The sequence below is a fragment of the Heterocephalus glaber genome, unplaced genomic scaffold (genome assembly GCF_053883595.1).
Source record: "Heterocephalus glaber isolate CG9 unplaced genomic scaffold, H.glaber_assembly_v1.0 deba00001481, whole genome shotgun sequence".
NCBI classification, from domain to species: Eukaryota; Metazoa; Chordata; class Mammalia; order Rodentia; family Bathyergidae; genus Heterocephalus; species Heterocephalus glaber.
Window position 1 is genome coordinate 54,922,551 of NW_028258317.1, and position 20,168 is coordinate 54,942,718.

Sequence of the window (20,168 nt, forward strand, 5' to 3'; positions counted from 1 at the left end):
GTATTAGTATTATAGTTTATTCACCTACTGAAGAACATCTTAGTTTCCTTTTAAAGTTAGTTTTGATCTGTCAAAAAGTAGTTGATTTCTATAGCAAATGGGGCTTTGTTAGCAGCTAGAATCTTTACTGTTCTAAGGGCATTTGATCAATCCTAAAGTTAAAAATTGTCAAATATTATTAACAGGGCCGGGGATTTAGCTCAGTGGTTCCGGCGCCTGCCTTGCAAGCGGAAGGTCCCAAGTTCGATCCCCGGTACCAAAAAAAAAAAAAACAAACTTATTAACAATTGAAAACCAACCATAAATAAAGATAAAATTTCCAAGACATACTAATGTAAGCCATGAGGATGATTTTCCAGTTATATAATTTTAGTTTACTAGTATCTTTTCAACGGTCTGCATCAGAGGTTAGCAACTATAGACCACAGGTCATGTCCAGCCTACTGACTGATTCTACATAGCTAATGAGCAAAGCATAGTTTTAAATGATTAAAAAGTTTAAAAAGAATATCACTTTATTGCAGTGCTGGGAATCAAATCCAGGGCTTTCCACATGCTAGACAAGGACTCTACTACTGATCTATACCCTCTGTCCAAGAAGAATGTTTTGTAACAAGTGAAAAAATATGGAAAATGCAAATTACTTTAGGGAAATTTGCTGACTCTTGGTATATGAGGAAGGCAGCCATAGAGGTCTGAAGGAATCTCTGGGAAGTGGGTCTAGTCAAGCAGATACTTCCAGCTTGCCCCGTACACTGTACCTTGGCAAATCCCATACTTGGTCTGTTTCCTTATTTATAAAAGGAGAATATTGGACCCAAACATCTAGGTTTCTCAGCTACTCTTTGATCCTTTTGTGACATTATTCATTTCTTTCTTCCTGTATAGGCTTAGAGGCTTTTTTTTTTAAGTTATTCTCACTTCATCTTTCTTTTCCATTAGTGTGTTGACATAGATCGAGCTAATATCACGGTATTCATTTCTGTGCAAGAGCTTAAGAAATCTTCAAAACTTCATGTTTCTATCCTGTATTATCTCCCATCATAGTGACTTAAGGTGGATTTTGTGTAATGGGTAGAGACATGTATTACCTTATTTTGCTGCATGGCCAGCTGTTTCACAATGGCCCAATGAGCAGTTTAGTCCATTCCATGGCAACGAGCCTCTTACCAGAATTTACCATCTGGTGTTTGAAGCCTCTATCTTGCAGAGATTTGTTTCATTAGTGAACAGTCATTACTCATCTGCTTTGGCTTTAGTATTCCTGACATTCTTGTTATTGCTTGTCCTAAAGAGTCCCAGTTTCAAGTAAGAAAGTACTTGGAGCTATTTGCTTAACAGAAGGGGCTCATTTTCCTCATCTGGAAAACAAGATGTTTGGATGAGAGGGTCCTTGCCAGCTAAAACCATCTATGATTTTATGAAACTTGGATTTTAATGACTTGCCTATGTGTTTGTCAACCCACCCAGACTGAGACTATGGCCTGTGAAGAAAGCCATGGGCCATGCCAGGGACATGTTGGGTGGTGAATGAGTGAGTGAATGGCTGTAGGAGTCCAGAAAACCTTGGTAGGAAAAAACTCATCGCCCCATGAAGAAAACATCAATCATATTTTATAATTTTGCTACATTAGTTTTTCAAAAATTTTAGAGATTTTCTTAAGGTAAACCTTGGATTTCTTCCTTATATTATACTCTATAAGCCTTCACTATCACTATCTGGTTCCTACCACTGTTTCACATTTCCTGTGTCCCCCTGGCATACCTGGGGATTCATAACATGCCAGGAACATCTATATCTTGGGGCCCTTGCACTAGATGTTCCCTCTACCTGGAATGCTCCTCCCAGAGTAGCCACAGGGAAGGGCTCTCCTCCCAACTGCATGCCAATCTGTGCTCAAACAGCATCTCTTGGGGAGACCTTCACAGGCCAGCTTTTGTCCATGTATTTACTCCCCTTTATCTTTCATCATAGCACTCAGCACTATAGGCAGCATAACTTATATTCATCTATCAATTTATTGTACAGGATACAATAGGAAGTATTTGATAAGTGAATACATGAATAAGAGCCAAAAAAATCAACTTGGTTCATGAGTAGAGTTCTCCTCAGGCCAGTACATCAATGTCATTTATAGAACACTCTTGTCTATAACACATCTTGTAGCTTTTTGCTTTCATGCCTCTGCTTCTTTATGTCTTCATTTCCCAGCCATAAGCCCCATGCACAGGGACTAGACTCATGTACTTCTATCTTTTATACTTTCATATATATTTAAAATGAAACCATATTTATTTTGACTAGAATAAGCCATTTATGTAACAATTTTGAATAGAAAGAATTCCCAACTTCTATAAAGAGATAACCAATTTTTGTTGTTGTTGTTGTTGTTGTTGTTTAAGCCAGGGTCTTATTATGTAGTTCAGGCTGGCCTTGAACTCACTATGTAGCTTAGGGCTGGCCTTGAACTGATAGTGGTCCTCCTGTCTCAGCCTTTCAAATGCTAGGATTACAGGCATGTGCCCCTATGCCCAGCTAAAAATTAACCAATATTAATAAATATTTAGACACCACCATTTCAACAAATGCACACACCATTCTTTTACCAAAAATGTAATCATACCGTACTCTTGACCTAATGTATTAGTTACTTTCTCATTGCTGAGACACATTACCCAACACATACAGCTCTAAATACAAAAGGTTTGTTTTAGCTCACAGCTTGTAGAGGTTTTAGTCCATAGTTGGCTGGCTCCGAGGCAGGGCAGCATGGCAGAGGGGCATTGGAGAGAAGAAACAGTCCATGGCATGGTGGTGGAAAGCAGAGAGGGACCAAAGGAGGATGGAGGGAGACAGACCCTCTGGGCCATCCCCCCAGTGACCCACCTCCTCCAACCTGGCTTCACTTTCCAACATCGAATTGAGCTGTAAACATATCAGTGGACTAACCCACTGATAAGCATCACACTCTCATGATTTAGTCACTACCTCAAAGCTCTACCTATGCATATGTGAGGCTTTGGGGGCTGTCTAGATAAAACCATGACACCTAGTAACTTTATCAAGGATAACTTTCCACTTAGTCCATGTAAGTCTCTACTGTCAATTTGAATCACTCATTGTTTAGTTATACTTAGCCAGTTTGTGATTGACTGACTTTGAGATTGTTTGCAACATTTCATTACTGCACGTATATGATGCTAACTTCAGGGATTGATAGGGTGAGAAACCTGGAAGAGAGCAGATTTAAAATCAGCATTGTGGATGGCTGGAACACAAGCTGACTGGAGAAGTACTCTTCACACTTTATTACCAATCTGCTCTCTAAAGAAATTGTTTAAATCTTTCTAGATTTAGTTCAAAAAGTTTATATGTAGGGGTTTTTATTAAACTTAAATATGTGGAAAGCCAATGATTTCCATAAAAATTTAGATATATGCATGTTGAAATTAAGCTATGAATTATATTTTTTAAATAATTCTGAAGGAAGCAAGATATAGTGAATTGATATCACCTTAATCAGTTTTTTAAAATACCATGAACCGGCTCCATTTTTACTGATCTAAAATGTTATATTGTCTTTTTTCTTCTTAAATTACTAATTCTAATCTACTTTCCTTACCAAGTTTTTAAACTAATGCAATGTTTTTACACCTGAAAGCCTTTTATTGATCAGCCACTGCAAAAAATTTTGTGGACATTATGTGGACACTTAAAGTTTCCTGAGAACACAAGGAAATTTAAAAATGTGTGTTATAAATTTTGAATGGTAATTTGTTACATGTGAAATAAAAAGTCTGTTATTTTTCCTTCAACTGTGTAATATATCTGTGATTCAGAGTTACTTGTTGTTAGAATGAAATAGAAGCACTGTGATTTTTTTTAAATTTTCCATTTCTGTAAATGTGAATGCTGAGAAACATTTTTTATAAAAATCAAGTAAATGGGAATACAAAGTTTTATTATAGTGATGTTCATCAATCTTTGAAGTCCTAAATTATTTGACAAAAATTGTATAAACTATCATCAAAAAATATTAATGATTGCTTTGTAAGCAGTTAGGTCAATCATCCGTCAGTTTTATTGACAGTAAACACCACAGTGCTAGAGAAATGTCAGAGGGTGCCAGGCACAGGTATTGGTAAGAGCACTTTTGAGCCTGGTGATGATGAATATTCTATTTACCGTGTTATGTATCTTGCTCCAACACTTGCTGCTTAGGTTCGGACCAGAGAAAGGGAGAGTCGGATTACATCAGGGTGGAATTAACTGACTCAGGGTGTACATTAAAGGACAGTGGGAATCTGAAATCATGTGTGGTGGAATCTACTCTGGGCAAGGAAAATGATGAAAGAAGATGGCTAGGGGGCTGGGAAGACGTGGAGGGGAGAAAGTAAAGGTAGTGCTCTTTCGGGTAGAGCATTGATTATAGTGGTTGAAGGGGCAAACAGGAAAGAGAAGAAAATATGGTCCTAAATGTGATTTTGTGGCTTTGGAGGTGGAGCAGTTATGGGCCATGAACACATTAAAGGTGTTTTTTGTGGCTGATGTGAAACAGAACAAATTATTGAGAATGAATTCACAGAAATAGTTGAGCATGTTCTTCAAAAGGGTGAAACCTGAAGGAGTGGTGGAGGGTGGGAGTGAAGAGAAAGTATGAGGTAGGCATCAACAAAGTGGAAGAATGAGGAAAAGTTGGTAAAGAAGAGCCTCAAAGGGAGAGGAGTGATGCCCCTGAAACAGAAAGGGAGCATTTTAAAGAATCAGATTTGTTTGCCTGCAGGAAGCTGCAGAAAAATGGTTTGGCAAAGCCCATAGGGAATATAGAGGTCGCAAACTCATTCCCTTACCCTAAGATACAAAAAATCTGCTGTTTGAGAAGGCACCGGGGGACAGCCCCATTCTTCAGATGAAGACATTGACAGTACACATTGAAGACTAGGGTAGTTTGCTGCTTATGGAGGAGCAGTAAAAGAGGTCACAGTGAAGATTTTGTAAGTGGCTAGTGGTAGAGAGAGTCTTGTTGATACTGGTAAAAATCAAGATCCCTGGTGTGTATGTGAGGAGCCCAGTGCATTCGATTTGGGTGTTGACTGGAAACATTTTTTAAAAAAACAAAACAGGAAAAGGGATTGGTGGCTTTAATCTGTCAGTTTTTGGAGAGCTAGACCCTTGCTAACTACTAAAGACCTGCTGTAAACTGATGGATGTGCAGCCCTGTGAAATGTGTCTAGGGTTATCCCGGGATGGAGGGTGGGAGTAGCAGACCAGAGAGAGTTAGAGACCACCCACGCTTGCCCAGCTCTTGGCCCTGGGTTTCACAAGCCTAACTCGAATCATCCCTTCCTTACCTCCCTCAAGTGTCTGTTACACATGATACTAGAAATATGCAGAAGACCTCTTTGCAGAAGACATCTAGCATCCAAATAACAACATAGCTCACGGTAACACTCAGTGTCAGGCACTTGTGCTAATAAATTGCCCTATGTCATTACTTCTGCACTGTGGGGTTGCGGTTTCTTAGAACAGCCAAACAGAGACCTTTTTCATTCAAGATAAGGTACGTTTTCTAAAACAATTCTTTTCTTTAATCATTTCCATTTTGCTACTTTCAATATCTAGAATTTTTGATGTGTCATATTATGGCAGCAAAGGAGAAATTACAGTTTACATCTGTGATGACCAAAGGCAAACCCTTGTCATTTTCGCCTCTCAACTCAGTTCCGTTTAGTATCAAATACCTTTTAAAATTAACTCAGCTGGGCCGGGATTTAGCTCAGTGGTTCCACCGCCTGCCTCACAAGCGCACGGTCCCGAGTTCAATCCCCAGTACCAAAAAAATAAAATAAAATTAACTCAGCAACAGTATAGTCTCCCTTTAAAAGATGCGTATATTTAATGCAACAAATAACTTACGATTCATTAACATGTGATTCTTTTCTTTCTTTCTCTTAAAGATAGAGTTTTTGGAAGAAGCATGTCAGCAAGAAAAACTAGCCAAAGAATGGGGCTTCAAATCAAGTGATGTGAGAGAGCTGGGCCACCAGTAAGTCATCATTAACTTCCTCCCTTTTGCTGGGTGCCATTAACTAGGCTTAAATGACCGGAAAGCTGCCTTGAGAGACAGAGGAACTTTCTAAATCAATTAATTAGCTATTTAATTGGGGCAGTAGGAAGGAGAATGAAGAGAATAGCAACTTAAAGGACAGAACTTGGAGAGCCAGAAGTTGCCATATTCATATGTTTCTTCAGCAAATATCTGTTGTGCTACTATGTACTACTAGCTGGGCCTCACAGAGTTCACAGCCCCATGCAGACAGATATATAAGCATGACCATGGCACGTTGTGTTCTCTCCCAAAAAGGAAGTAAATGAGGAAGGGGAGAGAAATGACAGATAAACTATTGGCATATAGAGTTTGAAAAAATTACTCTGACAGCATGATTAGGGAAGACCTATATTCAGAAGTGCGTTTGAGCTGCAATTTTAGTGACTTTTAATATTTGTGTAAAATGTGTCTCCTGTGGTTGGGTCCATGCCTTTATAGCCTGGTTCATTTGTTTTCTAGACATGGGACTACTTAGCCAGGTGTGGTTACACACACTTGTTATCATAGCTACTGGGAAAACTGAGGCAGGAGGATTCCAAGTTCATGGCCAGCCTGGGTAATGTAGCCAGTCCCTGTTTCAAAATAAAATAAAGAGGCCTGGGATTGTACAGCTCAATGATAGAGCGCTTGCCTAGCAATCCCCAGCATGAAGAAAGGGAAGGGGATACTTGTTTTCTGCTCAAATATCTTAAATATTTTATCTTGCTTTAGGCCAACTGTATTTCCCCAAAAAAGTACTATTTTCATTCTGAAAACCCCTTCCTTACTTGGAAATTGTCTTTAGGATAATGTAGCAAGACCCATACTTTCCATTTGTTAGATGTGAAGCAGGCGTCTTCCTTTCTTTGAGCTCACCTTGGCTACTGAGCGGTCTCTAGTGAAAGTCCGGGGAACCAGATGACTGTGCACGCAGTTTCATTGCACTTGTATTTGTAGTGTATATCGCAGTGCCTATGCCTTCCTTCTCCCCACTGCCTCTCAGTAGCTTGGAAGAGTGTGGGGAATAAGCATGAAAATTAACACAGTAACTTCTGGTGTTAATGTTCTTTCTTCTTCCTGGATTTCCGTAAGAGACTATGTTGAGGAACAAAGGGTGATAATAGGGGAAGCGCATACCACCTTTCAACAGCCATTTGGATGAGTTTAGATACTTACTAGACACAGGCTTGCCTCTGTGGGAGAGCTGCAAGTATGTGAATACTGATTGGTGGATGAGGACAACAGCAGGAGTGATTAGAAACTTCTAGAGAATGGCAGTCACAGCACAGAAATTCCCTCTTCACTTAACCGTTCTTACCAATGACCCATTTATGTTCTGCTCTCCTCAGATCACCTGTCCCTAATCAGCCCCAGTTTGTTCTTGCTGCTTCTGTTTCAGAACTAGTGCCTTGGGCTTAAGGGGAAAGATTAGATGACTTGCAGTCAGCCAAGATCAAGATGACCACGGAACCAAAGTTGTAGCCACTTTGTTTCTCATCTTTGGTCACTCTTGATGACTCACGTGTATTCACTGCATCTGGCCCTAGAATTTTCAGACCTCCTCTCCCATCTTTGCTGTCAGTTTCACAACCCCCAGCTGTGAGACCAAAGTCATAGGATAAGGTCCTGACTTCTCTGCTCTTGTGCTACAGCTGCTTTTGCTTCTGCTTAGTGTTGTGCTTTTTCCTCCCTTTGTCATCTCTAGTTATCCTCACACCTCCTGTTTCATTACAGAAGCTTTCTCTTTCCTAGGAGAGTGTCATTCTTATTACCAGACCTCTTGATAATAGAAAGGCTTACTGTTGTTAGATTGCTGTAAACTGGTGTGGGATGATCAATTAAATCATTGCCAGAAGAATATATAATTTTAAAGATAATAGAAAGCAACTAAAGATGTTCTTAAATGCTTTCTCTCTCATTAACTTCCAGTGAGTTCTTCATACCTGGGCTGGTAGATACACACATCCATGCCCCTCAGTACGCCTTTGCTGGAAGTAATGTGGACCTGCCACTTTTGGAGTGGCTGAAGACCTACACATTTCCTACAGAGCATAAATTCCAGAGCACCACACTTGCTGAGGAAGTCTACACCAGAGTTGTGGTAAGTATTCTGTATGTGAGAATTGTACCATGCTTGGTCATTTATACGAACATCCATTTCTAGAGCCAGATTTAAGTTATATAGCATCAGCAGTGAAGGCTTGAAGAGACCATAGCAATTTTTGCTTATTTTACAGTACTGGAGACTAAAACCCAGGACATTTGCACTGTGCTATATATCCCCACTGCTTTTTTATATTTCTTTTGAAACAGGGTCTTGCTAAGGCAATAAGTTGCCCAGGCTGGGCCTCATTGCAGTCCTTTACTTTGGCCTCGAAGAGTGCTAGGCCTACGGGTGTATGCCACAAGGGCCAGCAAGAATTTTATTTTTTAGGGTTATCACAATTCAGTGACTTTGTGCCCACCTCACCTACACAACCAATCAATGGCAAAGAGAGAATTTGAGTCCAAATTACTAAACCTCTAATCGGGTAGGTGGTCCATTACTCTCCTTTACTTATAATTCTTGTGTTTTACATTACCAAATTTGAGTTGACTGCATATGTGTATTTCCTTCCTGCCAATTTGTAATGCTGTTCTGAAGACCAAATGGAATAGCTATGTGACTAAGTTCTGTGACTCATTTTCCCCATCTGTAAAAAATACAAATAATCGTACTACCTACTTCATAGGATTGTTAGGATAATTCGGCAAATCAATATTTGTGAGCTTTTTAAAAGGGTGCCTAGCACATGCTAAGAGCTCTGTTGGTTTTCTTAAAAACATTCAAGGAAATAAGAAATTAAAATTTCAAATTACTGGTAGAAGAATATCATGTTATTTTGGCAGGTTTGCCACGAGGGGAAAATGAAATGGCCCCATCTGCTTTCTTGAGCATGAATGCTACTAGAGGGAACTCTGGGGCCAGTTCCAGCAGTGAACAGTGGCTGTAGTGTGTGCCGACTACGTACCCACTGAAGGCTCTTCCGTTTGCTCTTTCAAGAAAATTAGTTCCTTTCTTTGTACTTCTGCAGTAAAGAAGTTAGAGCTTCAAATGCCTTTTCATCTGACCACTGCCTCCTGCCATTCAGTACCCTTGGGCTGTACACTCTTGGATTTTTTTGGATCCACTTGATAGTTTTTCTTCTAAGGTGTTGAGGATGTTACAAGCCTTCTGCATAGACTGGTTTATTCATCCTGCCACTTTCCCTGGTCTTGCGTCATTCCAACTTTAAAGAGTAGAAGCGAGTGGTAACATTTATACATTTGCCTTGCTTACTTATAAATTCAGTGTAATAGTGGGCCTTACATATATATTTAGCATGCCTCCACATGACACCACAAAAACAGAAAGCCTAAAAGCTCTATATGAAGTTATTGGTACATTGTGTTAACCACACCAAATATTTATTCTCAAGATTTATTTATACTTCATGTTGTTCTGAAAAGGGTTTGAGATAGCTTAAAATTGCATAGTATATAACAAAAGAAAATGAGTCATCAAATCACAGCAAAGAACAAAAGGGAAGTGGGAAAAATAGAATTAAATCAAGAAGTGAACCATATTATGGGGATGGAATACATACACCTGTTAGCGTTTGTCACAAATTTGGCTACAAGTTTATATTAGCTGGTCCAGAGGGGGAAATCAATTATGCAGTTTGTACTGTGCATATGATTTTTTAAATCCACATTTGTCAAATAAAGCATATCTATTCCTCCTACTGAAATTTAAGAAAATTAATTCCAGTATTCCTTAATGTGGATAGGTGCTATATTTTCAAAATACATATTGTGAAGATGCTATAGTGTAAAAAAGTTGACTATGCCAGGGATTTAGGTCAGTGGTTCCGCTGCTTGCCTCGCAAGCACAAGGTTCTGAGTTTGATTCCCTGGTACCCACCCCCCCCAAAAAAGTTGGCTAGATCAGACTTTTATGTTTAGAAAGATAGAATATCAAGGACTATATATATCTTTCAGGCAATAGTCTATAAATACTAGAGATTTAAGTATTTGATGTCAGTGGGTATAAAGTAGGTTTTATTCCTGATAAGTATTGCATTCATGGATCCTATTTTCAGATTATGAGAAGGCCTATATACTTTGGATGAACTTAGAGTATGGTTGAGATCTGTTTAAGAAAGTTGAGCTTTGCTCTCTAGAACCTGTCTCTGGGCCGAAGTTTCCTAGGGCAGTGCAAAGAAATACAAAGGAAGTATCCAGCAATAAAATTAAGAAATTTTTGCTTTTTATTTTCTCCTCTAGAAAACATTCATAGACTTACTTCAACAAATTTGCTCCATAGATTATGGCAATGATCAATTATTCTGCAGATTATTTAAAATACAAATTAGCAAAAATTTACTTGGATTGCTAGAAAAAAAATCCCAGTAAGCCAAACCTAGAAGATCTCCTTTTAAACACTGCAAACTGAAAAAGAGATTGCAGTTTCAAATAGGGCTGAAATGAACAGAAGATTCTGAAAAATGCCCAGATTATAATTAAGGGACAAGAAGATAAGCTCCTCAGTGAATGTGCCAAGACAAACCAGTTGCAAATGCTGTATCTTAATAGAATGAAAATACTTCATGGCGGTTTCAATGATTGGGCAGAGAAGGAGAAATCCAACTAATTCCAGATACAGCAAGTCATTAAAATACAAAATGAAAGCAAAGGGAGTCAGACCACTTCCCCCCCACCACTGGACATTAGCTTTAAAGTTCATGGTCATCTTAAATTTGGAATTTCTTTGAGCTCATAAAACTTGGTCTCAAAACTCTTTCAAGAATTGGTGAATCAGAAAAGGTTAGGAAATATAGCTAACACTTAGTTCTTGACAGATTTCGTTATAAATGGGAAAACTGTAAAATAGTCATTAATAACTCACTAAAACTTGTGAGAAACCGAAGTGGAATTGGGGCCTGGGAAGCCAAAAAAAAAAAAAAAACAGATGAAGATGGATTTTCTTATTTTTTAAAGTTACATAAATAACAACTGCATAGTTTTGTTTTTGTTTTTGGTACTGGGGATGGAACTCGGGACCTTGCGCTTGTGAGACAGGTAGACAGGTGGGGGAACCACTGAGCTAAATCTCCGGCCTTGTAGTTGGTTTATTAAATAAGCTGAGCTCAGTGGGAACAAGCAAGAGTAGCTTTGGGTTCTTTCCCTCTCTCCTTCTCTCTTTTCCTCCCTCCCTTCTTTTCTTCCCTTCCTTCCTTCCCGGGGGCTCTCCCTATCTTGACCTTTGCCTATAATTTGGGAAGATTCATGGCCTTTCTAGGAGTTTTACTTCATTCCCATCTAATGTAAAACTATCATTTGTCATCCTGTTGGTTTTGGTTTCTCTCCCTTAACCCATACACTCCTAGTCAGGGTCTGACAGCAAGACAGGGACTGACTGTCCAGTATCTGTGGACTGATTGCATTGTCTCCCTTCCTAAAGAGGCATTTTTTCAACTTTGACTTCATCTTCGAAGGAGGATTTTAGAAAGGTGCTTACAATTTTGAGAATTTAGAAAAATTCTGATTATACTTCTATTTCAGTTTTGAGTTTTATTTTATTCTTGTTAGTGAAGATAACTTGTGTTTTTCTTGGGAAGAGTTGAGATTTATTTTGTAACCTAATAAGAGCTTAATTTTTATGATTGTTCTGCAGATTTTAGCTGTACATATTTTCTCTGTTGATAGACATTTTTACATCTGAGATTAATTTGTTAAAATAATTCTTTTCTATCAATTTCCTTCATATTCTCCCATATAATAAGACAAGAACCTTTGCCACTCTTTTCTTCTCTTCCCTCCCCACTTTGCCATATCCTGTTATATCTCAAATTTAGTTCCAGTTTATTTTTCTTTACTACCTATACTTAAAATGTGTTAACACATTTATTTATTTATTGTCTTCTGTTTGGGAAAATGTACTTCTCTTTGCCTCTCTCTGTTTCTTCTTTGTGTATCTCTTCCCTCCCTTTGAGTGAGTCTCTCACTTAGTGCATTCTTCCCTCTAATTAGTTCTTTCTTTTGGTAAGTGCTATCAAAAAGATGTTGGTGCTACTTTCATGTCTCTGAGTTTTCTTTCTTGTTACATGCTTAAACAATGTCATAGCCCGATTTTTTAAATCATTAATTCACTTACTGTTATACCACTCTTCTTGAGGACACACTCTCTATTCACCTAAGGATAATTTTAGTTCACTTTATGTCTCTTATTGTTTTAGTAGTTCTGCTTTCTTAGGTGTTCTTTCAGCAAATACTTTCTGAGCACATGCTAGAATGCAGATCTTTTTCTGGTTGCTGGATATCAAATTCTGTCATGATACTAGCTTTTCATTTGGATTCATAATTCTGGTGGAGTGCTGATCCATGTCTAGAGCACACAGATTCTAACTGTTCTCTACTGGCAGGCAGATATATTTTATTTCGTAGGCAAAATGTCTTAAAATTTGGAAAGATGGTCATGAAAATCCAGGTTTCCAAAGTCTTTTGACCTTTAGGACTAACTGACACTACTGGGCTCTCTACTAACTGTCTGAAGCCAAGTAGCACCTGCCCATGTGGGCCATATCCTTCCCTGGTATCTGAATCCCAAACTGTGTAACTCCTGCAGACATTTGAGCTCTGACCCATGTGCTACTCAAGGAAATCCTGTTAGTTCACAAAGGAGGAAACTGACATAGAGAAAATAAAGCAACTTTCTTAAGATCAGATAGCTAATAATAAGCAAAAAGCAAGCAAGAACCCAGTCTGGAGAATATTATTCCACACTTTCAAAACATCTGCTAAAGACATACCCCAAAGCAGTCTGGTCAACCTGTCCTTTCCCAGGTGCTCCAGCAGGTCAGGCAGTATCAGTTCCATTTTCTTTTTAAAGACCTTCCCACCTCCTACCAGTATCTTATTTCAGTCTGATTGGGACACTTTCTGATACTACTGTAATGTGGCCATTCTGTTTGCCTCTCTCGTGGTTATGATTCTCATTTCTTGGATCCAGGAGTTCCTTTACTTTGTATCACTCTCTTATTTTACTAAAATGCATCTTCTAAGAGCTTCTTAGGAAAGTGTTCTTTGGGATAAAATTTTAAGTCCTGGAATAGCTGATTATTTCTGTACTCTGGCTTAATGCTTGATTAATAATTTACCAGGCCATAAAATTCTACATTAAAAATAACCTCTCCAGAATTGTGAAGGCTTGTTCCTCTGCCTCCAGCATTGTTGATGAAAGCTTCAGTGTCATTTTGATTTCTCTCCTTTCTCTATGACTGGTTTTCTTTTTCTGGAAGCTTATGGGTTCTGTGTTGTTTTGTTTTTACTTATAACCTGAATAGCTCACAGTTACGTGCCTTACTTGGGCTCTGCTTTTTATTCATTGTTCTGTGAGGATTTTCATTTTGGAGACTAATACATCTCAAGTAATTTCACCCCTTCATTTACTTCAAGAATTGTTTTAGAACTCTTAGTCTAAATGTTAGACCTCCTGGCTTGAATCATTTTCACATTTTTGCTCCCAGGTTCCTAAGAAATTCTCTTCTGATTCATCCTTCAATCCTATTGGGCTTCCAGATATCATGTATAATATGTTTTACATTTGGATGGCTCTTCTTCTCTGATTTTCTTAATCAGCATTCTGTTCTTAATAAGCATTTTGTTCTTATTTTGGGAACTCATATCTGATTATATTTCTTTGAGGATGTTAATTATAGTTTTTTAACTGACCTTTCTTTTGACCTTATAGATTGTTTCCTCAAAAAATTTTTTTACATTCTCTCTCACACTCCCTCCTCTTTTCATAGTAGCTTTCCTCCAATGTCTGCTGAATTTTGGGCATACATTCATATTTAAATGTGATGCCCTGGCAGAGAAGCTCAGCTGGTCCCAGCACCCGGAAGAAAGCTCCCCACCTCCATCCCAGGCTCCTAGGGCAGAGAAGCTCAGCCAGTCCCAGCACCCGGAAGGAAGCTCCCTGCCTCCATCCCAGGCTCCTAGGGCAGAGAAGCTGAGCTGGTCCCAGCACCCGGAAGGAAGTTCCCCCACTGCCATCCCAAGCATCTAGGGCAGAGAAGGTGAGCTGCGTGGGCACCAGAAGCACCACCCCACCCCCCTGTGGAAATGAGAAGACACATAAACAAGCCTCAAAAGAAGACTTCTGGATCACCTACAGCAACCCTAAAGGGAGACGAGATGGAACACTCTGATACTCAACCACCTGGACTCTCTGAACTGACAAAAAAAGAGGATCTGGGAAAAATGAAATCAGAAATAATTACTCAAATAACAGCAAAGACTGTGCTCATGGTGCAAGACATGATTAATAAATCTAGAGAGGACACAGATAAAAAAAATAGAGGATCTGAGGAACATGATGGAATCCCAACATAGGAAACAAATGGAATCCATAAAACAGATACAAACAGATTTCCAAGAGATTAAAAACTCCATCGAAAGTCTGCGCAGCAGAATGAACCAATGTGAGGATAGAATTTCAGATATAGAAGATAAGGTTGCAATTAGTGAGGAGGAAAAGAAAAATTGCTTTAAAATTGTAAGGGAACATGAGAAATCAACCCAGCAGCTGCTAGATGATTCAAAGAAGAATAACATAAGACTGATTGGAGTCAATAAAGAAAGAGGAGAGAGTGCAGATGACATAAAAAAACTCTTCCCAGAAGTGATGGCAGAAAACTTCCCAAGGAGGGGAAAAGAACTTGACATACAGATAAGTGAGGCATATAGGACTCCAGCTAGCCTTAATCAAAAAAAATCTACACATAGGCATATAATAGTTAGGATTCCAGAAATCCAACAGAAGAATAAAATTCTACAAGCAATGAGAGAAAAGAAACAAATCACATACAAAGGAAAGCCCATCAGAATCACAGCAGACTTCTCAATGCAAACCCTCAAGGCAAGAAGAGCTTGGAGTGATGTATTTCAAGCCCTAAAGGAAAACAGCCTCCGACCCAGACTGATGTACCCTGCAAAACTATCTTTCAAAATTGATGGAGAAATAAGATACTTCCATGATAAAGAGTACCTCAGGAACTTCATGAATACCAAACCGGCACTCCAAAAAATTTTAGACAATACCCTAGGAAAAGACAATGAGGATCACAACCCCGGGAAACCCAGCAGAATGACTCCATTGGGTGTGACAAATTAAACGCAAAGGGGGAGAGTCCAACAAAAAGAAAAAGTCATGACAAGGCTTTTAAAACTTTTAACTTCAGCTCCCTAATGAGTGTATAATTCAGTCTTATTATTGTACTGATTAGTATTTTTCTGATTCTAGAATTCCACACCATTCCTTTTGCTATACTGGCTATTTATCATCTTCTTATGTCTACCTTTTAATTGGGTTGTCTATTAATGAGCTGTAAGAATTCTTTATATATTCTGCTCATAGATTATATGCATTGTAAATATGGTCTGTTTAAGGACTACTTTTCATTTTAATGATGTCATTTAAAGTGCTAAATTTTGATGGAATCTCATTTATCATTTTTTTTCTTTTATACATCATGTTTTTTGTGTCCTAGGTAGTTCTTGCCTACCCTGAATTCATAAATATTTTCCCTTATAATTTCTTCTTAAAATTTTATACTTCTAGGCTTTCTTATTTAGCTTCATAGATCCAGTGATTTTCATGTATGGAAAAAAAGGGTTGAGGTTAATTTTTTATATACGGATACCAGCTGTTCTAGTGCCGTTTGCTGAAGACACTGTCTCTTCCTCAGCTCTTGAATTGAGTTTATATTCTATAAAATGCTAATGTTAAATAATCTTTCAAAACTCAGTGGACCATATATGTGTGGTTCTATTTCTAGATTCTCTGTTTTATTTCAATGATCTATATGTCTTTCCTTACACCAACACTGCCTTGATTACTGTAGCTTTAGAAGAAGTCTTAAAATTGGGTGCTAAATGTCTTCCAACACTGCTTTTGTTTTTGTTTTTGGCTTTTCTGGGTCCTTTGTACTCCTACATAACTTTTAAATTTCAATATCCAGCTCTTCATTTATCACAAGTATACACATACACAGACCTGAATTTTTATATATACCTTGTGTTTTCTAATCCTGCTAAATTCAAGTACAAGTTCTAGGGGCTCCTAGAGATTTCTTAGTATTTTCTCTGTAGATGATCATTTCATCTACATATAAAGATTTTGCTTCTGCCGTGCCAATCCTATCCTAGTTGTGTCATTTTATTGACAGACTATTTTGGTTTAGACCTGTGTTTCAAAGTCTAATGGACAGATGAAGACTAGGCATATATGCCCTTGTTCCCCACTTTAGGGAGAAAGCATTGTATCGTCTCCATTCATAGAAGGAGTTTTTGTTGGAAGTATGGAGTACATGTCTTTGATCTGTTGAGAAGGTTCTGTTCTACTTCTAGTTTCCTGATAGCTTTTACCATGAACAGCTGTAGAATTTAGTCCAATACTTTTTCTCCAACTAGTGACAGGATCATATGGCTTTCTCCTTTCCTCTGTTAAAATGATGACTTTTGGGGGTGGATCTTCCAATGCTGGACCTACACTGCTATCCCTATAACAAAACCACTTTCTACATCCTGCCAGATCTGACTTCTAATAGTTTGTTTTGTTAAACAAATTTCTATCTATGTTCATACTTTTTTTTTCTATTATCTTTATCCAGTTTTAGGATTGGCACAATGTTGAGTTCCTAAAATGAGGGGAGAAATGTTCCTTCTTTTTTATGCCTCAACTGTTTGATATAATTTATCAGTTAAAATGTATATGAGCCTGCTGTTGTCATATAGGTAGGTCTTCAAGCTAGGAATATACTTTCTTTAATAGGTGCTATTTAAATTTTATATTTCCTCCAGAGTTAGTTTCATTAATTTGTCTTCCAAGATACTTCTTAGAAGTTGTCAAATTTATTTCAAAAAAGATTTTTGTAATATGCTTTCTATATCCTTTAAAATTCTGTAAAATCTGTGGTAATGTCTCCTAGATCTTGATATTGTAATTTAAAAAATGTATAATTGATATTGTGTAATAGGAAGAAAAGGTCTAAAGGAGCAGGGGAAGTGGGAGGTGTAGGGGAAAAGAAATAATATGAGAAAAGGAAAAAAATGGAAACAACATCTTTGCAAATAGGGAAGGGTGGAGGGGGTGAAGGGAGGGCAAGGGGAGGGGAAAAAAATAAGAACCAAGAGACTCATGTAATGGTACAAGATCCCAATGATGAATGTAACTATTTTATACCTAAAATGTACCAATAAAGTTAATGGGGGGAAAAATAAATAAATAAATAAATGTGATGCCCTAAAATGCCAATGGGAAGATTTGGGTAGAGCTAGCACCTGCTGACTAGTGAACGTCATTATGGGATGACCTGTGGAAGCAGTAAATAGGCCCTAAGTGTCACTGTGGGGACATTGTTCTTTTAAAGCCAATCTTTTTCTTTAGGAAAGAATCCTTTGGGTTCTTTTCAGGAGAAGTAGGAGTAATACATGTGATATTCTGAGTAAGATGACCAGAGACCCTGGAGATTAGCCAGATTTTTACTTTAACCACTTCATCTTGTTTGGGTGGGGATTTTACCCTGTAAGTACTATCGATTTTCCAGATATACAGAGAGTATATCTTTCTGCAAGGAACAGATTAGGAGTGATTGAATGATTTCAACATTGTGGAGAAGGTTCCGGCCAGGCTTTAATTATCTGCGTACAGACTTGCAGCCGATTCCATGCTAGCACCTGCATGCTCTCACCTTCTTTCTAAAGTTGTTTCCAGGTTCTTATCCATGTTCTTTGTCTTCTAAGAAGACATTGAAATGTCTCCCCTGTTCCTGTCTCATGTTCTTATTGTGAGGGAATAAATTTTTTACTTCTCCACTGTGTTGTTAATAAAGATTGCTAAACACAAAAAGATACATACATGTGATCAATTTACCAGATGGAATTCTAAGTAGAGCTGAATAATTTTACTCTGTTAATAGGAAAATCTCATTTTGCACTCCTACATGCAATGAAATTTGGATATCCTCAAACAATCCTAAGAAATATGAATCACATTTGTGAATTTTGAAACATAGAGCTGCATGACTGTAGGAAATCAAAAGTATGAACTAACACTGGGAATATAAATACTTTTGCCACTTAAATATATTTCACATCAAGATGGCATACTTTTAAAAGCATTTGAAAATTAAAAACTAGAATTCTATTTTCGTCTTGTAAATGCCATGTGACTTTTCTGAGCACATGTAATTTGGGGTTTTTGTGATTTATTTTTAGAGGAGAACATTAAAGAATGGAACAACCACAGCTTGCTACTTTGGCACAATTCACACAGATGCATCCCTGCTCCTTGCAGAGATTACAGGTGAGTGGATAAAGCAGGATTTATGCACACATCAAGCAAAGACAGCCAGCCCAGCCTGGACAGCGACTTTGCTTTGTAGGCAGTCCTGCTTTTTAATGGCTAGACCTGGAGCACTGCATTTTTTGCAAGTAATTAGGTGTCTGTGTATAACTGTGCCCCTTGAATTTTTTTTATTGTTTAAGTAATTTGATTATTTACTTATGGTTTCTAGTTCCAGAATAATGTTTATGGATCTGAATTTTGTGTACTCATTTAGAGCCTTTTAGGGTAAGTTTATTAATTCTTTCTATGGCAACAGTTTATTTAGGTCTTTTGGCTAGACTCAGGTCAGAGTGCTTGATGCTGGGAAGATAGTCTCTGTCCTTGAAGAGCCAGACAGAACACTTGTATAGATTGATTAATAATTTTAGTAACATTTGTGGAGCTGTTATTAGATGCCCAACATTGGATCAAGCACTCTATATGGATTAAATAAGCCCAAGGTAGAACAGCTAGTAAGCCGAAGTGAGACTGAATTTAGGTCGATGGTTCTAATTCTTGTGTCCAGTACAGTGTCTGGCGTGTAGCAAGCACTTAGTAAATGCTGTTGACCGATGCACTTAAGCCACTGCTGGTGGCCAAGGTAATCCTGAAAGTAATTATTACAGTGATCAGAGGAGGAAATGAAAACCCAACTAGGTCATCTGGGAATGTTTCATAGAAAGGACCTTTAAACTGGGTTTTGGAGAAAAGAAAACTGGGGAGAGACTAAACCATCTCCTAAACATCTGAAATGAGATGGCTTAAACAAGGATATCAGTGGTGAATACAGGAAGCAGGAAACAGTAGTTTAATGGAGAAGAAGACTTTGCATGTTGGGGTGGTTGAGGATATTGGGCAGGTGGGATAGTTTAGATTAAGGAGGGGCTTGAATAAGCATCAAACATGATAGTAAAATTTTTAGGCCAAGTGAGTGATATAATGAAAGTGACATTGTAAGGGAGAATAATCTAATAGCCAGGTATTAAACTAAATTACAGCAGAAAGAGAATAGCAGAAAACATTTTGAAAGACTTGTATAATAGCAGTGGGAACTTTGTCAAAGCAACATTGCCCTGTGTACCTTCAACTTTCTCGCTGAAATAGAATTCTTCCAGCACCTCTGGTGAGTATTAGGTTCTTAGTGCTCAGAGCTGCTAGTGACATTAAGTAAAATTCCCCAAAGTAATACTACTGATACGGCAACAGTTAAGGAGAGCAACAGTATAGTACCCGAGTAGCATAAACAGAGCCTAGTACGTAATTGGGTATATTCCTTATAACCCTGCATTTGGCAGAGGACAATGGGAACATAGAGGTCTAGATCTTAAGCAAATAGCATCGGCCATCCTAGGAATTAACCAGAGAAATAAGGTATCAAATCCACATAAGGTGTCACACTGAATCCCTCACATTTTTAACACTTTACATTCTTAACACTTTACCATGCTGTGTTTCATCAAGGAGAGCACCATGTGTACACAGACCAATCCAAGGCATGGTAGTGGAGTGGTTGACAGGAGGGAGATTATGAGTAGAGGAGAAAGAGAAATGGAAAAAGGAGAAGAGATAGAATGTGGGTATGCCAAAAAATAGTAGAGTGTTTCCCTAGGATCTGAGGCTGTTCCCTCTTTCCTGTGTGGTAAAATGAGAGCAAAGATAGTTGACACTGG

The 20,168-nt window shown here is 38.2% G+C and overlaps 1 protein-coding gene across 1 annotated transcript in view; it reads left to right on the forward strand.

Moving 5' to 3' along the window:
• Gda (guanine deaminase) overlaps positions 1 to 20,168 on the forward strand; it is a 76,514-nt gene that overhangs the window by 27,544 nt on the left and 28,802 nt on the right. The window contains exons 2-4 of the mRNA XM_004838447.4: positions 5,959 to 6,047; positions 8,019 to 8,190; positions 18,390 to 18,477. Of these exons, the coding sequence (XP_004838504.3) occupies positions 5,959 to 6,047; positions 8,019 to 8,190; positions 18,390 to 18,477 (349 nt within the window). The remainder of the gene's footprint in view (positions 1 to 5,958; positions 6,048 to 8,018; positions 8,191 to 18,389; positions 18,478 to 20,168) is intronic.